Source organism: Scomber japonicus, chromosome 3, assembly GCF_027409825.1.
Source record: "Scomber japonicus isolate fScoJap1 chromosome 3, fScoJap1.pri, whole genome shotgun sequence".
NCBI lineage: Eukaryota > Metazoa > Chordata > Actinopteri > Scombriformes > Scombridae > Scomber > Scomber japonicus.
Genome location: NC_070580.1, coordinates 33,661,284 through 33,681,283, shown reverse-complemented (window position 1 = coordinate 33,681,283; position 20,000 = coordinate 33,661,284). Strand labels below are relative to the sequence as shown.

The 20,000-nt window shown below is 42.1% G+C and overlaps 1 protein-coding gene across 1 annotated transcript in view; it reads right to left on the bottom strand.

The window, feature by feature from the left end:
• ptprt (protein tyrosine phosphatase receptor type T) overlaps nucleotides 1-20,000 on the bottom strand; it is a 470,972-nt gene that overhangs the window by 78,383 nt on the left and 372,589 nt on the right. The window contains exons 25-26 of the mRNA XM_053315616.1: nucleotides 4,696-4,788; nucleotides 3,232-3,341 (exon numbers count right to left, since the gene is read on the bottom strand). Of these exons, the coding sequence (XP_053171591.1) occupies nucleotides 3,232-3,341; nucleotides 4,696-4,788 (203 nt within the window). The remainder of the gene's footprint in view (nucleotides 1-3,231; nucleotides 3,342-4,695; nucleotides 4,789-20,000) is intronic.

Below are 20,000 nucleotides of genomic sequence, written 5' to 3'. Positions count from 1 at the left end.
TGTTAGTGACAGGTGGCAGCAACAAGCACTACTAATGAAACTATATTCTGTATATCTCTCTTCCCTCCTTCTCTCTCTCTCTCTCTAACTAACACACGCACACACACACACACACACACACACACACACACACACACACACACACACACACACACACACACACACACACTATGGGGAATAAATCACATTTGCTCTCCCCTGAAACGTATCAGTGGTTATAAACCAAAATGACAGGAAGCAAATGAAAATATAACGTACGGTATCACGGAGGGACAATTTTCAACACGCATGCAGAGAGTCCCTAATAGAAAATATTCATTCTTGTGAGAGTGGCAGGGAGAGGATAAAGAGAAAAGAGATGGAGAGAGAAACAGACTCTCTCCCTCGTGACTTTTTTTTTTCAAACATTCATTTTCAGCAGGCAGAAACAAAGGGAATGAAAGAAAGATAAAGTGAAGAAAGGTTACGCAGAAGAGGAGTTAAGGTAGAGGGATTGGGTTGAGGGATAAATGAACGAAAGAGATGGATTTAGAAGGAAAAAGAGCCCATGGTACAGTGACCATGACAAATTATAATTATAAAAATGTCTGTATGTGATAAACTGTGCTCTAAACAAACAGTCAACCTCGGCCGAGAGAGGAAGAGAAAGGGAAAATATACGATATAATAAAGAGAGGAGGAGTGGCAGGTAGTAATAATGAAGACTGAAAAAAAGGCAGAGATGGGATGAGAGGAACAGAGAAGGAAAATAAGGAAAGAGAAATCCGAGGAAGGGCGACTAGACAATGGTTGAAGACGTTTCACCTGACTGGCAGGAAGTCCCACGTATTTAATCTCTATTGGGTCATTATCAAGGTCTTTGATACCACTTGGCTCATCAGTGCACCTGGTTTAAGAGTCATCGGAGTCACCTGAGGCCAAGTTTAAATGATAGTCATTGAAGTTGTCACAATGAATGTTTTTTAAGTCTCCTGGGAAGGAATAGAGGGCGATAAGTGGTGTTGTACTGTAGACTTCTTCCTCTGTTGAGAGATGGTTCCTCTATTTTGATGAAAATGGCCTCCTTCATACTATCTGTGCTCCCTATCCAAAATATGAACTTTGTTGTTGGACAGGGAGGACAGATGGTTTGAAACAGGAGTGAAGGAGTACATTTTCGTCAAAATAGAGGGACCATCCCTCAGCTTATCGCCCACCTTTGATGACTTCCCTTCATCCCTTCCCAGGAGATTTAACAACAGGTCACATTTGGCCTCATGTGACAACTCCGACTGTTGTTTTCATCTGTACTGAAGTGACTCTAATGACTCTTAAAGTCTGTGTAAAGAAGAATAAGAATAAATATGTGTTCTGAGTTTGACATACCACAGAAAAGTGTGTTGTTAACCACCCTGCCAAATTTGAATGATTAAAACAATCGCCAAATATATGAAATTAGGCTTCAAAGTTGTGTAAAAATCAGCCTCTTTCTCTGCTCCCAAACGCTGTGGGCATGGCCGCCGAGTACGCTGAAGCCCCGCCCCCTACCAAGTATCACCTGTCAATCAAAGTCACCACCTCTACCAGAAACATGGACGCTACATCTGAGAGCTTTCTGCTGCTAGCTCAGTGGCTAACTCAGCTAACTGGCTAACTGTAGACTGTAGTAGTAGTAGTGTGTGCTGACTGTATTTATACCTCTACAGCAGCATGGGCGGGTTTATGCTAATTTTCAGACCCGCCCACTAAATCCTGAACACAGAAATCTTGAAACACAGTTTGTGAAGCCTAGCTCCACAATTCAAATCTAAATGATTTGTTGCAAGTGGTATCAGTGGCCTTTATAATGACCCCACACAGGTTAAATACATGGGTCTCCCCCCTCGCCAGTCAGCTAAAACTGAAGAAGCGTCTTCAAGTATCTTCAATTAAGACGAGTTGGCCTTGATTCAACCCTCCTTGGGTGACTGAGAATCTTTACAAACAAGGAGAGAGAGAGAAAGTCATGATGTGGACAAACTAAATGGAGTACAGGAAGAAGAGAAACAGACAGATTTACAGTCTGTTTGTTTTCTAATCGTCATTATTGATGAGATAAACAATTAATAATGGATGGAGTTGTCCTTCCTCATAAAAGCCAAATCCAATACTGTAATCTCTATCTCTGACTCCTAACACACACACACACACACACACACACACACACACACACACACACACACACACACACACACACACACACACACACACACACACACACACACACACACACACACAGAGAACAACAGCACAAAGAGAGGAAACACAGGTGCTGTGTTTGCTAAATCGCAAAATAAAGAGATCTTATTACCAAAGCTATACTGCTGGAGCCTCACTAACTTCACATTAAGACCATTTTCAATCATCAAATCTTAAACTAAATAATATTTTACCCCAGGAAATACTTCATCATTCAAAACATTACTCTAAAATCTAAAATGAAGAATGAAGAAGAAAATGAACCCAGTCTGATTTGACTGTCTATAAAGTATAAATGATCACTAAATTCTATGTTAGACCTGATTTACATTAAAGTATACTTCATTTTTGAGTCAACATCTGTTGTCTTCCTAGGTCAAAACTGACAACTGAACATGATGTTTAAATATCTGATATAAATTTCCAATTGTTGGATACATCTGATCGTTTTTTGCAAAAAGAGCATCCTGACTCTTAGCCGTTGAGACAGTTTCAGACTTCCACTCTGTTCACTATTTATCAGCATCATTGTGGAGTCAGGATCTTCTTAGTGCAGTTAAGATACACTTCAAGTCAAAACTGCCTTTGGCTCTTTAAAAACTTGGCAACCAACCTGCTAAATTCATTTCAGGGTCACAAGGGGCAGGTGGAGCATCTCCCATGATGCACTTAAATATAAGACAGGAAGGCAAGGATACACCACACACACACACACACACACACACACGGTGCCGTCATGTTTTCATCATAAAATAAAATAAAGCATTCTTTACTCTGACACATTGTTTTAACAGCAGTTTCATTTATACATTCACAGGTTACAGGAACATTTTATTATACCTATTATCTGGATGCTGGAGCTGCACACCTTTGACTTTTCCTTCTAATAGCTGCTTGTAATGTTGTCATCCTAAAGATTAATGTTCATTTTACTGTTGTTCTCATTATAGGCCTCTTCGTATGTTTGTGTGTGTGTGTGTGTGTGTGTGTGTGTGTGTGTGTGTGTCTTTTCACCTCATACTCCTCCTTGAAGCCATAGCCCTGTCCACATTTCATCTGGGTGATGTGTTGGAGGAGGTCGGCAACTCGGATGGCCGGCTGAAACTGGCCTGCCTGGAACTGACCTGCAGGAATGGAAACATTTATACAGAGAGAGAGAGAGAGAGAGAGAGAGAGAGAGAGAGAGAGAGAGAGAGAGAGAGAGAGAGAGAGAGAGAGAGAGAGAGAGAGAGAGAGAGAGAGAGAGAGAGATATGAGTATGAACAGATGGATAGATACAGTAATCATGTGGGAGGGAGAGTAGGTGGAAGGATGGATGGAAGGATCTTTAAAATCATTTTTACCAGATTGCAGTTCTAATTGCTGCTAAGCTAAATATCCTTCTCATCAACCAACAACCCGACTAGCTAAAGTGACAGAGTATCTCTTTCCATAACTTGAAGCTCTGGCACCAACAAATTAACAGCATTCATCAACATGTGATGTGTGCTGATGCTGCACTTCTGCTGCCTAAAAATATTCAATTTATCACTTTGGTGCAAACGATGAGCTGCTTCAGGGTGATTTTTAATGAGAACCAGGACAACTACTTGAATGCATGTCAGAAATATAGTTCAACATATTCTTCATGCTCTTTGTTTCATTCTGCACTGTCAGCTGCTTACACCATTCATGAGATCTGTTAGAGTTTTACATACATGGCATAATGAACAGTCTAGCCAGCTACTCTTCACCAGCGGGTCACTCTTAAGGCCCATTGATGCTCAACGTTGAATACGAATCTGGATACGGACGGAGCCTTCTGTCTGGCTGCGTTCACACTGCAAGCCAAAATCCGATTTTTAGCCAATCTAGATTGGAACCAGATGCTCTTATGAAGTCTGAATCATAAATCACATGAGATCAGATTTTTGCAAACCAGATTGAAACTAACTTTGGGAAAGTTTCAAATCAAGATTTGACTGTCCGTGACGTCTCTCTACGTCTCTACGCTACGTCACTCTATGCGACACCAGACTCACACTTATTCCAGTTGTTGTTGCTAGGTGATATCACTGGAGGCAACGGAGGACGTCGAAAACATCAGTCCATGGACAGAGGACCAAACCATATTCTTAATCTTTGGGGAGATGGCTCGGTTCAGGCGAAGCTAGAGGATTTGTTGTTGTTGTCGCAATTATATCACATCACACAATACAAGCTAGATGTCGCCTCCGCTCTGACAACGTTTCCACGGCAACCTGTCAGATTGGTCATTAATGTGGCCCAGTCTGAACAGAGTCAAATCCAATTTTGGCACACTTGCTAAAAACAGTGTGGACAGTCAGGACTAAAAATCAGATTTGAGAAGGAATCAGATTTGAATCAGTTGCCTGCAGTGTGAACGCAGCCTAACTGACTCACAGAGTAACTAACTAGCCACCTAACTCATCAAATAACAATGTGACTATCTAACTAACTATATTTCTGTACACATACCACTCTGGTAGGAGAGCTCCACAGACTCACAGCCTCCATAGGGAAAACTCTGCAGGGTCAGAGAGGGCTGGGCGAGCGACGGCTGGCTACTATCTGTTAATGGAGCAAGAAAAAAGAGAGGGAGAGAGAGAGAGAGATGTTACCATGACAACAGACCTCTCCTCTGTGACCCCCCTGCACACACACACACCACTCAGCACATATATGTATCGCTCACGGTTGGAGAGGATTGGTCGCCGTTGACAACTGATGAGTTAAATGAGTCACTTAACGCCCCGAGCCCTGATTGGTGGGCACGACGTTAGCACACTTAATTGGAATATCTCTCCACAAATTAAGGAGCAGACAGATTGATTGGATGAGTGTATGGGTTTTATTAGTCAAGACAGATGGAGGGATAGATGGATGGGTTCAGGGACGGAGGGACTGTTGAAGAGGGGGACGTCACATGTCAAGAGCTGTGCCACAAGAAATAAAAGGTTTGAGCAGGTTTTATGAGAGGAAGCTTGTAAAAAATAGCTGACAGCAATATGTATATGTGGAAGGAAGAAGAAGAAGAGGAAGTGAAGAGGAAGTGTCTTATGGGATTACTTATACATTTATTTGTTTCTATTACTAATGTTCTTTTTATTGATTTGCCACTTTTTGTTCCCAAGCCAAGTAAAACTCAACTTCTTCTTAAATGCTTTGAAAAACAGATTAACCCTCCTGTTGTCCTCGAGTCAAGGAAGGAAGAGAGGAAGGAAAGGAGGGAGGGAGGAAAGAAGACAGGGAGGAAAGGAGGGAGGGAGGGAAGAAGGAAGAAAGGAAGGAAGGGAGGAAAGGAAAGAAGGAAGGGAGAAAGGAAGGATGGAGGAAAGAAGGAAGGAAGGAAGGTAGGAGGGGGGGAGGGAGCAAAGAAGGACAGAGGAAAGAAGGAAGGGAAGGTAGGGGGGAGAAAAGACAGAAAGAAGGAAGAAAGGGCGATGGAGGAAGAAGGAAGGAAGGGAGGAAGAAGGAAGGAAAGGAGGAAAGGAAAGAAGGAAGGGAGAAAGGAAGGATGGAGGAAGGAAGGAAGGAAGGAAGGAAGGTAGGAGGGAGGGAGGGAGGGAGAAAGGAAAAGAGGAAGGAAGGAAAGAAGGAAGGGAGGAAGGTAGGTGGGAGGAAATAAGGGGGAGGGAGGAAGGAAGGACAAAAGGAAGGAGGAAACGGGGATGGAGGAAGGAAAGAAGGAAGGGAGGAAAAAAAGAGAAAGGAAAGAAAGAAAGAAGGAGGGAGGGAGGAAGGACAGATGGAAGGAAGTAAGGGAGGAAAGAAGGAACAGTCAAAACAGACGGGGTCAATTTGACCCGGGAGGACGACAGGAAGGTTAAGAGAAGAGAAGAGAAGAGAAGAGAAGAGAAGAGAAAAGGTGAATAGGGGAGACAAAAACTTAAAAAGAGTGAGAATAAAGAAGAGAGAGAAACGAGGAGATTAAGTTTTCAGTTTTATATTATGAGATAGATGAGACAGCTCCAATAGTTCATGTTTTAATCTTCTCATTGGAGTTTTAATAAATAAAGTTATATTTTGCTCAGAGCTGTGGCAATATGGCTTCTGACAGCAGCCAGCCCAGCAGACTCACTCAAGTGTGTGTGTCTCTCTCTCTGTGTGTGTGTGTGTGTGTGTGTGTGTGTGTGTGTGTGTGTATATCTCAGAAGTAAAGGGGCTGTAATATAAAACTGCGTAACTCTATGTTTTCTTAATGGAGCTATTTGCATGTTAATGACGGCTGTGGATTCATTAGTGGCCCAAAGTGGCTCCATAAGCCAATCTAAACACTGGCTTCTCTAAACGAATCAAGAATGAGTCAGCCACATGGGTCACTCTGAAGCTTCAACTGGTGTGTGTGTGTGTGTGTGTGTGTGTGTGTGTGTGTGTGTGTGTGTGTGTGCGTGTGTGTGTGTGTGTGGTCGAGAAAAATAAAGGAGAAGAAATAGGGAAGTAAATGAAATGAGCTCACAATGAGTGATTCGAAACAGCTGACAAGTCCATTGTGTGAGGAGAGGAAGTGATAAAGTAATGTGGAAGAGAATTAGAGGAGGAAATGAGTGGATGAAAGAGGAGAGGAAGAAAGAAAGACAAGAGATGGAACAGTGGAGAAACAAAGAGAGGAGCTGCAAAAGATGGAGGAAATAGGAAAGAGAGAGAGAAGTGGAAGTGGAAGTATGTCCATGAAGAACGTTTCCTTGATATGCTGATTTAACCCTCCTGTCAAATTGACCCCATCTCTTTTGACTGTTCCTTCTTTCTTTCCTTCCTTTTTCCCTCTTTTAAATTTTTCCTTCGTTCTTCCCCTCCTTCCATACTTCTTTCCTCATTTCCTTCCATACTTCCTTGCTTCTTTCCTTCCTTCCTTCCTTCCCTCCTCCTTTCCTTCTTCCCTCCCTCCTTACTCCTTTCCTCCATCCCTCTCTCCTTCCTCCTCTCCTCCTTTCCTTCCTTCCTTCTCTCCTTACTTCCTTCCTCCCTCATTCCCTCCTTCCTCCCTCCCTCCTTACTCCTTTCCTTCCTCCCTTCCTTCCTTCTTTACTCCCTTCCTTCCTCCTTTCCTCCCTCCCTCCCTCCTTCCTCCTTTTCTTCCTTCCTTCCGTCCTTCCTTCCTCCCTCCCTCCCTCCTTTCCTTCCGTTCTTCCTTCTCTTCTTACTTCCTTCCTCCCTCCCTCCCTCCCTCCTTCCCTCCTTCCTTCATCTCTCCTTACTTCCTTCCTCCCGCCCTCCCTCCTTTCCTTCCTTCCTTCCTTCTCTCCTTACTTCCTTCCTCCCTCCCTCCCTCCTTCCTTTCTTCCTTCCTTCCTCTAAGGCTTCAGCTACATTTAGACACTTAAAAGTACTTTCTCATAAACTGTTGTTTCCTAACTTCCTAAAAGCATTTTTCAAACTCACTGACATTTTCTAACATATTTCCATGAATAACCTTATCTTGAGTTTTTGGCCTTTTCTATTCACAATTTTTTCTTCCCTTTTTGTCCTCTCATCCCTCTTTTCATCATTTTCTCTTTCTTTTTTTGTAGCTTGTTCTCTATTTTATTCACCATGAAGACATAATTAATTGGTTACAGGTTGCAAATCACTGACTGTATCACTACCGCCACAGCCTTACTAAGATCTTTTTAACACAGATAAAATACATATATAATGGAACGAGAACATATAAAATCATGCAAACCTACAAAAAATAGAAAAAAACCCCACTAACATAAACCATCGCCATCACATTCAGATGCATATACAGAAAATAAGGAAATGTGGTGCATGCATGCTCATCCTTTGTCACTGAGACTCTGAAAAAATTCCTAGAGGCTCCTGCCAGCTGCCTCCAAGGCCGCAGGTGTGTGTTTAAATGCAAATGTGTGTGTGTGTGTGTCTGTGTTTCCGTGTGTCTGTGTGTGTGTTAAGCTCATCAAGGTCAAATATGCATTAAGCCAGGCATGAAATGGAGTCATAGCGGCAGCTCCACAACACTGACTATGATGAAGACATCTCAATGCTAATGGGGAGATTTATTGACCCCACAGCCACGAGAGTGAGTGTGGAGAATGTGTGTGTGTGTGTGTGTGTGTGTGTGTGTGTGTGTGTGTGTGTGTGTGTGTTCTGTCATAGGCTACTTTTGGGGACATATGTCAGACTTCAAAACAAGTTAATTGGAGACAGCTTGTCCAAATAGGAAACAAAAGTCATGTCCCCAATTGAGAAAAAGACCATCTTTGGGTCAGTGGTTAAGGTTATGATTAGGCAGGTAATGGTGATGTAATGTCCTCAAAAGTGATGTGATATGTGTATGTATGTGTGTGTGTGTGTGTGTGTGTGTGTGTGTGTGTGTGTGTGAAGGCCGTTTACGCTGTCAGTGAGTGTGTATGTTAATGCAGTCCTTCATGCTTGGCAGTGTGCTATATAAAGTTCCCTCCTCCTCCCACCCTGTGACTTTATTAAGACTCAGTTATGGATGACTTCCATTCGGAGTATCAGTGTCACTGTTCACTCTGAACTTCCTTTATACAACCAGTGTGTCCACCTGTATTTCTACACCAGTTATAACATATATCCTCCAGATTTACAGGCTAGGTTATTATAAAACTACAAAATGTGGTCAAACCAAGTGGAAAAGGTTCTTAATCTGCATTTTTTGGGGTCCTGTCTGTGATAAATGGACTGTACTGTACTTATATAGAGCGTTTCTAGTCATTATGGCTACCACACACGTTTGTTTTGACTGTTCCTTCTTTCCTTCCTTCCTTCCTTCCTTCCTTCCTTCCTTCCTTCCTTCCTTCCTTCCTCCCTCCCTCCTTCTTTCTTTCCTTTATTCCTTCCTTCCTTCCTCCCTACGTCCTCTCCTTTCTCCCTCCTACCTTCCTTCCTTCTTTCCTTCTTTCCTCCCTCCTACCTTCCGTCCTTCTTTCTTTCCTTCCTCCTTCCTTCCTCCCTCCCTCCCATCCTTCCTTCTTCTTTTGGGGTCCTGTCTGTGATAAATGGACTGTACTGTACTTATATAGAGCTTTTCTAGTCACTATGGCTACCACACATGTCTGTTTTGACTGTTCCTTCTTTCCTTCCTTCCTCCCTCCTTCTTTCTTTCCTTTATTCCTTCCTTCCTTCCTCCCTACGTCCTCTCCTTTCTCCCTCCTACCTTCCTTCCTTCTTTCCTTCTTTCCTCCCTCCTACCTTCCGTCCTTCTTTCTTTCCTCCGTCCTTCCTCCCTTCTTTCCTTCCTTCCTCCTTCCTTCCTTCCTCCCTCCTTTCCTTCCTCCCTCCCTCCCATCCTTCCTTCTTCTTTTGGGGTCCTGTCTGTGATAAATGGACTGTACTGTACTTATATAGAGCGTTTCTAGTCATTATGGCTACCACACACGTCTGTTTTGACTGTTCCTTCTTTCCTTCCTTCCTTCCTTCCTCCCTCCTTCTTTCTTTCCTTTATTCCTTCCTTCCTTCCTCCCTACGTCCTCTCCTTTCTCCCTCCTACCTTCCTTCCTTCTTTCCTTCTTTCCTCCCTCCGTCCTTCCTCCCTTCTTTCCTTCCTTCCTTCCTTCCTTCCTTCCTTCCTCCCTTCCTTCCTCCTTTCCTTCCTCCCTACTTCTTTTGGGTCCTGTCTGTGATAAATGGACTGTACTGTACTTATATAGAGCTTTTCTAGTCATTATGGCTACCACACAGAGTCAAATTGACCCCGTCTGTTTTGACTGTTCCTTCTTTCCTCCCTTCCTTCCTTCCTCCCTCCTTTCCTTCCTCTCTCCCTCCCTCCCATCCTTCCTTCTTTGTTTGGGTCCTGTCTGTGATAAATGGACTGTACTGTACTTATATAGAGCTTTTCTAGTCATTATGGCTACCACACAGGGTGCTCATCAGGACGAAACTAACCATTCATACACATTCATACTCTGATGGCAGGAGCTACCACACAGAGTACCAACCTGCTCATCAGGAGGAAACTAACCATTCATTCACATTCACACATCCTTGACACAGTAACGGGAGCAATTTGGGGTTAAGTATCTTGCCCAAGGACACGTAGACATGTGACTAGAATTGAACCTCTGATCTTCCCATTGGTGGACGACTGCTCTACTTCCTGAGCCACAGCCAGACACTCTGATGTATGTTGTTTATATGCAGCTGTATTCGGCACTTTTCAGCTTATCTTATCTCATCTTATCTACCTTGTATACTGATTTGATGGTGGTTAACAGTTGACCAGAACATTTGCTTAACATGATTTAAGTATGAGAAATTACTATCATCTGTGGCCATGTTACAAATCAATACACTTCAGGTTTGTCCTTACTGCACTAAAACATCTGGGGCCATGTAAAGAGTTTGCCATATAAAACATTTTCTTTCTGTTGTCCTCGAGTTAAGGAAGGAAGGAAGGAAGGAGGGAAGGATGGAAGGGAGGAAGGAAGGAAGGATGGAAGGGAGGGAGGAAGGGAGGGAGGGAGGGAGGAAGGAGGAAGGAAGGAAGGAATTAAACGAGGGAGGAAGGAAGGAAGAAAGAAAGAAGGAAAGGGGGGAGGAAGGAAGGGAGGGAGGGAGGGAGGAAGGAAGGAAGGAAGGAAGGAAGGAAGGGAGGAAGGAAGGAAGGGTGGATGGGAGGAAGGAAAGTAGGAAGGAAGCGACGAAGAAGGAAGGAGGGAGGGAGGGAGGGAGGAAGGAGGGAAGGAAAGAAGGAAGGGAGGAAGGAAGGAAAGAAGTAAAGAAGGAAGGAAGGGAGGTAAGAAGGACAGAGGGAAGAAGAAAGGAGGAAGGAAAGAGGGAAAGAGAGAAGCAGGACGAAAAGGGAGGAACAGTACGTGGTCAGTTTGACCCGGGAGGACGACAGGAAGGTTAGGAAAAGGTCATTTTTGGTCTTAATTTACAAGAACAAAAAATATAAAAACTTCAATAGAAAGGTGAACTCAGGTCTAACGAGTTGAAAAGTTTTACTCCTGTTGCCGTTCTTTATGTATGAATATGTTCAGGGTCAGGAAATAACACTGTAATAGTTATACACAGTGTGCAGAGTTTAAACTTTCAAGCTTTCTTCTCCTTGAAACTCCCAAATGACAATCACTGATAAATCCAATTATACTCAAGAATTATACTAAAGAAATGACTTCATTACCGTGGCAACTGAACGTCTATACTTATACAGAGGAAGAAATTGTCCACATATTGGATGTTATTCATTACCTTATGCATCAGCCCACACACGCACGCGCACGCACGCGCACGCGCACGCGCACACACACACACACACACACACACACACACACACACACACACACACACACACACACAATTACTCCAGCGCTGTAATGGAACACTGTATTAATTAGATGTGAGTAGTCGAACAATAATTGAAAACTGAAATTGAAATTATGCTTAACACTCCACATGGCACTATCATAATATAACCCTCATCACCTTCACACTTAAAAACAAAAAAACAATCAAATATATTTAGTACAACTAATCATTCAATGCTTCTATCACATTAAAAAAAAAGAAAATACACAGTCTACTATATTATATACCACTGGGTAAAAGTAGACAATGCAACAATGCTGCAAACTTTTAATACATGTTTTTCCATTTTAAATGTAATTATCTCTACTAGTCGAATATGTTAAAACATTACAGCTACACTTTATGCAATTTAAACAAATGCACTGTTCAACTAACACCTCATCTCACTAGCAAAACTATCTGTTGTTCAAACCATGGATCTGTAAAAGTACACAGTATCTTAACCGTCATATCTAAAACCGCTGAGTTAAATTTACTTGTGCACTTGGCGACTGCACTTCTAATATCAAAAAATGTGCTCTGTCATAGTACATTCACAAAGGCATGTCTGAAGCCACGAAATTAGCTTGTTTAGTCATCATCTGTGTTTTTAATATGGATTCATCCTCATTACTTTTAACAGTGGAGGGTCCTTCACAACATGCTCCAGGCTAGTTTACTGTTAAAATGCAACATGTTCTGCAAACCCTGTAACATTAAAGTCCGTATAAAGTAAGAATAAATATGTGTTCTGAGTTTGACATACCACAGAAAAGTGTGTTGTTAACCACCCTGCCAAATATGAATGATAAAAAAAATCGCCAAATATATGAAATTAGGCTTCAAAGTTGTGTAAAATCAGCCTCTTTCTCTGCTACCAAACGCTGAAACCCCGCCCCCTACCAAGTGTCAGCTGTCAATCAAAGTCACCACCTCTACCAGAAACATGGACGCTAGGTCTGAGAGCTTTCTGCTGCTAACTCAGCTGCTAGCTCGGCGGCTAGCTTGGCTAACTGGCTAACTGTAGACTGTAGTAGTCTCACGCTGCTGAAAGACAGCAAGTTTAACAGAAAGTGCTTTAAAAAATAAAATAAAATAATGTCTGGTAAGTTCATCCCTCTCTTTTTCTTTTCCTCTTCCTGTCTTCCTTTGAAGCACAAGGTCAAGTTCAACTTAATTTTATTGCCGCAGAGCCAAACCGGCAGATTTCTCTTCAGTATGGATGAAAAATCACTCTGGTATTTGAAACACATTACAGCCTGTAGTGGAACAGTGAGCCGCTAGCATAAAAGATGGAAAACACAATTGCATTTGAACTATTGTCCAGAAGAGGAAAGAGAAAAAAAAGAAGCAAGAGAATGAAGGAAATGTAGACAGGGGAAGGAGGAGAGAGCCTATCAGTGGTTCAGGGTGAAAAACAGATATATAGAATAGTTGAAGGTCTCAATTTACATCATAAAGCACAGAAGGCATAAAATATAGTGCTTGCATGTCCAAAGCAATCTATATTCCTTCACTTTGCTTAAAGTCTGTGTAAAGTAAGAATAAATAGGTGTTCTGAGTTTGACATACCACAGAAAAGCGTGTTGTTAACCACCCTGCCAAATTTGAATGATTAAAAAAATCAAGCCAAATATATGAAATTAGGCTTCAAAGTTGTGTAAAAATCAGCCTCTTTCTCTGCTCCCAAACGCTGAAGTCCCGCCCCCTACCAAGTGTCACCTGTCAATCAAAGTCACCACCTCTACATGGATGGAAACATGGATGCTACATCTGAGAGCTTTCTGCTGCTAACTCGGCAGCTAACTCGGCGGTTAACTCAGCTATCTGGCTAACTGTAGACTGTAGTAGTAGTAGTGTTTGCTGAATGCCGGACCTTCTAGCTTCATTGTTGATTTTCATTGTGCTTCTCTCCTCTATCCTTCCTTTTTCTCCTCTCTACCCCAACCGGTCGAGGCAGATGTTCTCCCACTCTGAGTCTGGTTCTGAGGGTACTTCCTGTTAAAAGGGAGTTTTTTCTCTCCACTGTTGCTCATGTGGGAATGTTGGGTCTCTTTAAAGTTAAAACCTGAAGAGTTCGGTTTAGAACCTGCTCTATGTGGAAAGTGCCTTGAGATAACTCTGTTGTGATTTGGCACTATACAAATAAAGATTGATTGATTGATTGATTGATTGATTGAATGTATTTATACCTCTACAGCAGCAGGGGCGGGTTTATGCTAATCACTAAATCCTGAACACAGAAATCTTGAAACACAGTTTGTGAAGCCTAGCTCCACAATTCAAATCTAAATGGTTGAAATGTTTTTTACACCTTTTTTAGAAATACATTTATGACCTATTTAATGTGTTTAGAAGAAAATGTCTGAATTCACTTTACACTGTCTTTAAGTTGAGATTGCTTTTTCCTTATATTGAGCACAAATAAATACTACGAAATAGAAGAAGTTATCTCTTTTTGAAAACTGTCAATCAAGAGCTAAGCGCAAATATAATCTTTACAACACAACCCAAGTGCATATATTACGCCTATATTTTAAATGTGAAACCCATGTTGTGGATAAGATGTTGGAAATATCCAGACTTTATAAAAATATGAGGAGGGATGGGACGCATATCAAGAAAAATAGGGAAGATGAGGCCTATAAATAAATAAAAAATTACAATAATTATAAAAATAGGGGAGATGAAATGGACAGAAAAAGGGTAAAAAGAGTTCAGGGCATGGCAGAACATGAGAGAAATAGAAAAATGGAGAGTTTGAGAAATAACCAGAGTTCTTCGACATACCTCCGTGATAAACATCTTGTTTTTTAATTACTTACTGCAGCGTACTGAATTGCTTTGCTAATGCAGCTTACATGATTTAAAGACTGAATTTAAATTGAGAAAGCTGAAAGAGAAAACTGATGGAAAGAAAGAAATACAGAAACACAGATAAAGCAGGCTAAAAACAAGCCGGAGAAAGAAAGCAGTAGAATAAAGGAGAGATAAGTGGAAGAAGAGACAGAAAGGCAGCTGAATATATATATATATATATATATAAATAAATATATATCTGGAGTGCAGGTCACAGGGATCAACTGGTCTAGACAGGATCCAATGGTTTACCTCATTTCACCTCCCTGCTCTTAACAAGTCGAGAGAAAGCACTGACTCAAGTCTAACGCTAAGGGTGTGTGTGTGTGTGTGTGTGTGTGTGTGTGTGTGTGCGTGTGTGTGTGTGTGCCACCTCCTTTGAAACTTCTAGGCAGCAGCGTCAAACACAGATATCCGAGTGTGTGTGTAGGTGGTGAATTTGTGTTTGTGTGTGAAGATATGATGATGATGTGTGAAGTCACCAAGCAGCTACACAGCAGACTGACACATCTGCTTCTTAAGAGAGTTTCTTATTTAACAAAAAAAAAAACTGAGTCAGGACCAGGAAGAGACAGAGATAGAGACAGGTGGACAAGAAGACATACAGACAGATAGCAGAGAGAGAGAAAAAAAGAGGAGGTTTGTAATAAAGGAGGATTAACTTTATATTTCTGTTGGGTAGGGAGGTAGTGTTTGCCTCCAGCTGCTCACTGTTAGTATAGGAGACTACTTCCTGTCTGCCTGCCTGATGCATGGAGATAATTAACAGAGACGTGACAGATTAAAGTGATAATATGCAATATTTTCACACAAATGAATGCCTGGTTTGCTGTTGTCTAAGGTCAAATAAGCTTTTTTTTTTTCTTTTCCAACTTTTACAATTACTGTTCTAAAGATCTATGCAGGGTTTGAAGCTTTGCCTATCATATTAAGTTTATCAAGGCCAGTTTTTAAGTTTTTGTGTTAAGAAATGTTTAAGATATCATTTAAAGCAGGATGACAGCGGGGAAAATAGTTTTGGGTGGGTCAACCAGCCAACCGATGGCAAAGATTCAAATACTGGATATCAAATTCAATACATTTTGCAACCTGGTTTGATTCTGGCAAAGGACCTATGCTGCAGCTCATTTGCATGTCTCTCTCTCCCTGTTTCCTGTCCTATCAAAATAAAGGCAAAAAAAAAAAAATCCTCAAAAAAGATTCTTAAAAACAGAAGTGACAGCAGCCTCCATAGTAACCACCATAGCAACGATAGAAAGCCTTTGTAATAACTGACAAACTAAACATCATATACATTAATTTAATGAATATTATGAACATTTAAAAGGCACATTTCTTACTATAAATGTAATAAAATGCGTTGTAGTACCAAAACCATCCTAGGATTTTGTTGGCCATTATAGTAACATAGCTATTACATGCTTTGATGTGAGAATGGGGATGCATCTGCTCTCCACAGGAGTTAAAGGGAACGATTGATGTATCACCTACATGCCAAATTGGACTTTGACATATGGACAGCATGCAATTTTCAAAGTGCAAAATTCACCTGCATCTAAAACTGGACTTTGATGTATGCACTGCACGCAATTTGAAAGTGCTAAGCTATGTTATTTGTGCATACATTGAAGAAACCAGTCTGAAGACTCTACTAGAGATTGAATATAAGATGTGTAAAGCAGGCAGTCAAGATGTGGCTGGAAAAAAAGTGCAGAGGTTCAATCTTCTATCCCAGAGCACATAAAGGTTAAAAATGACTATCTCTCATCCCTGCTCTCACCTTCAATTACCCAGCACAAATTATGGCCAAACAAAATGACTACCATTAGCCATAATCACCTTACATGCAGCCTAATGCTGTGCTGAACAAGACTGGGGAAAATAATTGCCCTTCAGTAATGCTGTGGAAAAACTACTTCCAATACGAGCGGGGCTGGAGTTAGAAATTATGAGCTCTCTAGTCTGAACAGGAGGTGACTCTGGACTGGACTGGACCGGACTGGACTGGACCATCTTCCACTTGTTGGTTAAGTGTTTTAAGCGTAGTGCATTTTCAAATAGCTACTGAAAGAAACAATAAAAGCAAAATGTCACATCCATCCATCCTTCCTTCCTTCCTTACTTCCATTTGTCCTTCCTTCTTTCCACCTTTCCTTCCTTCTGTCCTTCCTTCCTCCATCCCTCCCTCCCTCCCTCCCTCCCACCCTCCCTTCATTCCTTCCTTCCCTCCTTCCTTCCTTCCTTCCTTCCTTCCTTTTTTCCTCTGTCCTTCTTCCCTTCCTTCCTCTCTTCCTCTTTCCCTTTCTCCCTCCCATCTTCCACTTCCTCTACGCAGCAGTGCAGTTGTTCCTTAAGTGTTTTAAGCGTAGTGCATTTTCAAATAGCTACTGAAAGAAACAATAAAAGCTGAATGTCACATCCACTGAGGCCTGCTGACAGTAAAATCTATATCAAAAAAGATCAAGGATGCTCAAACTGTGCACGGTTTGTTGGCTTGGGGAACTTCCTTCGATTGCTTTTACTTCTTATATATACACTTCTGTCCTTGATTTAGCTCTCCAGTTAGACTCCTTCGCTCCTCGGTGCTTTAACCCTTGTGTCGTCCTCCCGGGTCAAATTGACCCCATCTGTTTTGACTGTTCTTTCCTTCATTCCTTCCTTCCTTTCTTCTGTCCTTCTTTCTTCCCTCCCTCCTTCTCTCCTTCCTTCTTTCCTCCATCCCACCTACCTTCCTTCCTTCCTTCTTTCCCTCCCTCCTTCCTTCCCACCCTCCTTCCTTCCCTCCTTCCTCCCTCCTACCTTCCTTCCTTCCCTTCCTTCCTCCTCCCTCCTTCTCTCCTTCCTTCTTTCCTCCCTCCAACCTACCTTCCTTCCTTGCTTCCTTCCTTCTTTCCTCCCTTCCTTCCCACCCTCCCTCCCTCCTACCTTCCTTCCTTCCCTTCCTTCCTCCTCCCTCCTTTCCTTCCTTCATCCTCCCTTCCTTCCTCCTCCCTCCTTTCCTTCCTTCATGCTCCCTTCCTTCCCACCCTCCCACCCTCCCACCTTCCTCCCTCCCTCCCTCCCTCCCTCCCTCCCTCCCTCCTTTCCTTCCTTCCTTCCTTCCTCCTTTCTCCTTTCCTTCCTCCTCCCTCCTTTCCTTCCTTCATCCTCCCTTCCTCCCTTCTTTCCTTTCTTCCTTGACTCGAGGACGACAGGAGGGTTAATGTTTTGCATTGGTCCGTGTGTGTCATTGTATTTGTGCAACTATGTGTACCTAATTAAACACAAAGAAAGCTCTTGATCCATGAAAAAAAAACATAACATGACTTCACAGTGCTAACAGACGTGAAGGGCTGTCCTTGGCCCGGCACAAAAAGGCTGACACTCGCTGTGTGAAGTGACAGAGAACAGTGTTGTGTAACCTTTTAACATACATCAGTGTCTGGGAAATTGATTTCTACAAGAAAACGTGTTTGCACATAAGAATGCACGCTATGCTGCGGTGGCTTTCTACTGATCCACTGGATTTACGTCTTATCAATGTTAACACTGCGCTGGGGGTGCATATGTATGTGTGTGTGTGTGTGTGTGTGTGTGTGTGTGTACTTCTTTGCATATTTGTACCTTTCAGATGTGTCCTTGTCCTCTTATGCATATGCTTGTGTATGCTATACTACTCATGTAAGTATTGGTTTGTGTATTTGCTTGTCTATGCAAGATTTTGAGAGAGTGTGTGTGTGTGTTTGTGTGTGTGTGTGTGTGTGTGTGTGTGTGTGTGTGTGTGTGTGTGTGTGTGTGTGTAGGTATGTACATGTGTGTGGTGTGTGTAGTATGTGTGAAATCCCTTTTCCATGGCTGAGAAAACACCTGAGCTATGGAGAAAGCTATACAGCTTACACACACACACACACACACACACACACACACACACACACACACAGACACACACACGTCCTAAACCCCGCTCTGCATTGCATACTGGATTTACCCAAGCTCCTTCTCCACGTCTTTGATCCTTCAATCTGTATGTCTCTCTCACTTAATAACTTTCTCTCTCTCTCTCTCTCTCTCTCTCTCTCTCTCTCTCTCTCTCTCTCTCTCGCTCTCACTCTCGCTCTCACTCTCTCTCTTTCTCTCTTGCTCTCTCACTCTCTTTTCAAGCTATTGACTGGCATCATTCGGGCTCTTGCCACCATTATCCATTTCCAAAAGCCAAAAAGGTATTGAAATGTGTCTAAATGTTAGATTCTTTCTTTAGTCAGCCCCAATAAAGTGAAGAACTTCCTGTTTATCATCACCTTGGTGGCATATTTCTGTTTCTCAGATCATGAGGGCTTTGTTCCTCTCTTCTTCTCCACCTGTATGTTTTGTTAGAGCATCCGTCAGCCTATGGGACTTGCATTTGTTTTTCTGTCTTGAGGCAAAACGGAGGCTGTTTTGTTTATTCTTTTTTTTTATAGAGTAAATTAGCTGTTTGGGCTTGTTTTAATTAGACATAGCGTAGAGTTTAACAGTGTTAGAATGCAAATAAAGGAATATAATGAATCATATTTAACTAAGAAAATAAAGAAGGTTGAATCAGATAATATACTGTTAACCTGTCCTTCTTCCCTTCCTCTCTTCCTCTTCCTCTTTCCCTTTCTCCCTCCCTCCCTCCTACTTTCCTTCTTTCTTCCGTCCTTCCTTCCTTTCCTCCCCCCTCCCTTCCTTCCTTCTTTCCTCTGTCCTTCTTCCCTTCCTTCCTCTCTTCCTCTTTCCTTTTCTCCCTCCCACATTCCTTCTTTCCTCCGTCCTTTCTTCCCTCCTTCCTTCCTTCTTCCTGTCCTTGCTTGTTTAATTTTCCATCTTAACTTTATTTTTCTCTTTCTTTTGCATCTTCTTCATATCTCTATCTATCGTTCCCTACTTCTTCTGCCCCCTTTTCCATTCATTTCTACCTCTTCATCTCTCTCTCTCTCTCTCTCTCTCTCTCTTTCCCGTGTTACTACACATCGGCCATTTTCCACTTGGCCTTGGATGATGATAATGATGAGAGCATGCACAGCGGTTAATTTACAGGTCCTCCATCCATTGATTCACTTCTTCAATCAATAAAATAATTGTAACGCTCAGCATGACGAGCAAACATCAACCAGCAACCGGCACTGCTCACATATGATGCATGTGGACGGACGGATGGATGGATGGATGGATGGTGGAAAAGATAGATGGATGAAAGGGGAGATGGGAATGTGCAGTATTGATGGAAGTCAGAGTCAGTATTTATAGAGGGAGTAATGTATGTACACTTAGATGGATAGATGGAAGGAGAGATAATTGAATCAATTAAACCAGCAAAGAAGAGATGGATATAGTCAGTGAGGAAGGGGATAGAGGAGAGGACTGACAGATGAACAGATATGATGGGAATAATGGGTAAGGCGAGGATTAATGGATAAGTGTATGTAATGACAGATGGGATGAACAGATAGAATATGGGAGAATTGGGAGGAATGACTGAAAGGATGGAGGATGGATACAAAGAGGAAAATCAAGAGTAGTACTGTTTAATTTCACTTTTTCAGCTGTTTTTTTTTCTTCTTGCTGATTACAGTTTTGTTTTATGTTTTTTGCGTCTTCTTTAATTGCAGAAAGGAACAGATGGTTTCGAACAAAACGCTAACGTCATTCCCCAAAAGAGATGTATGACA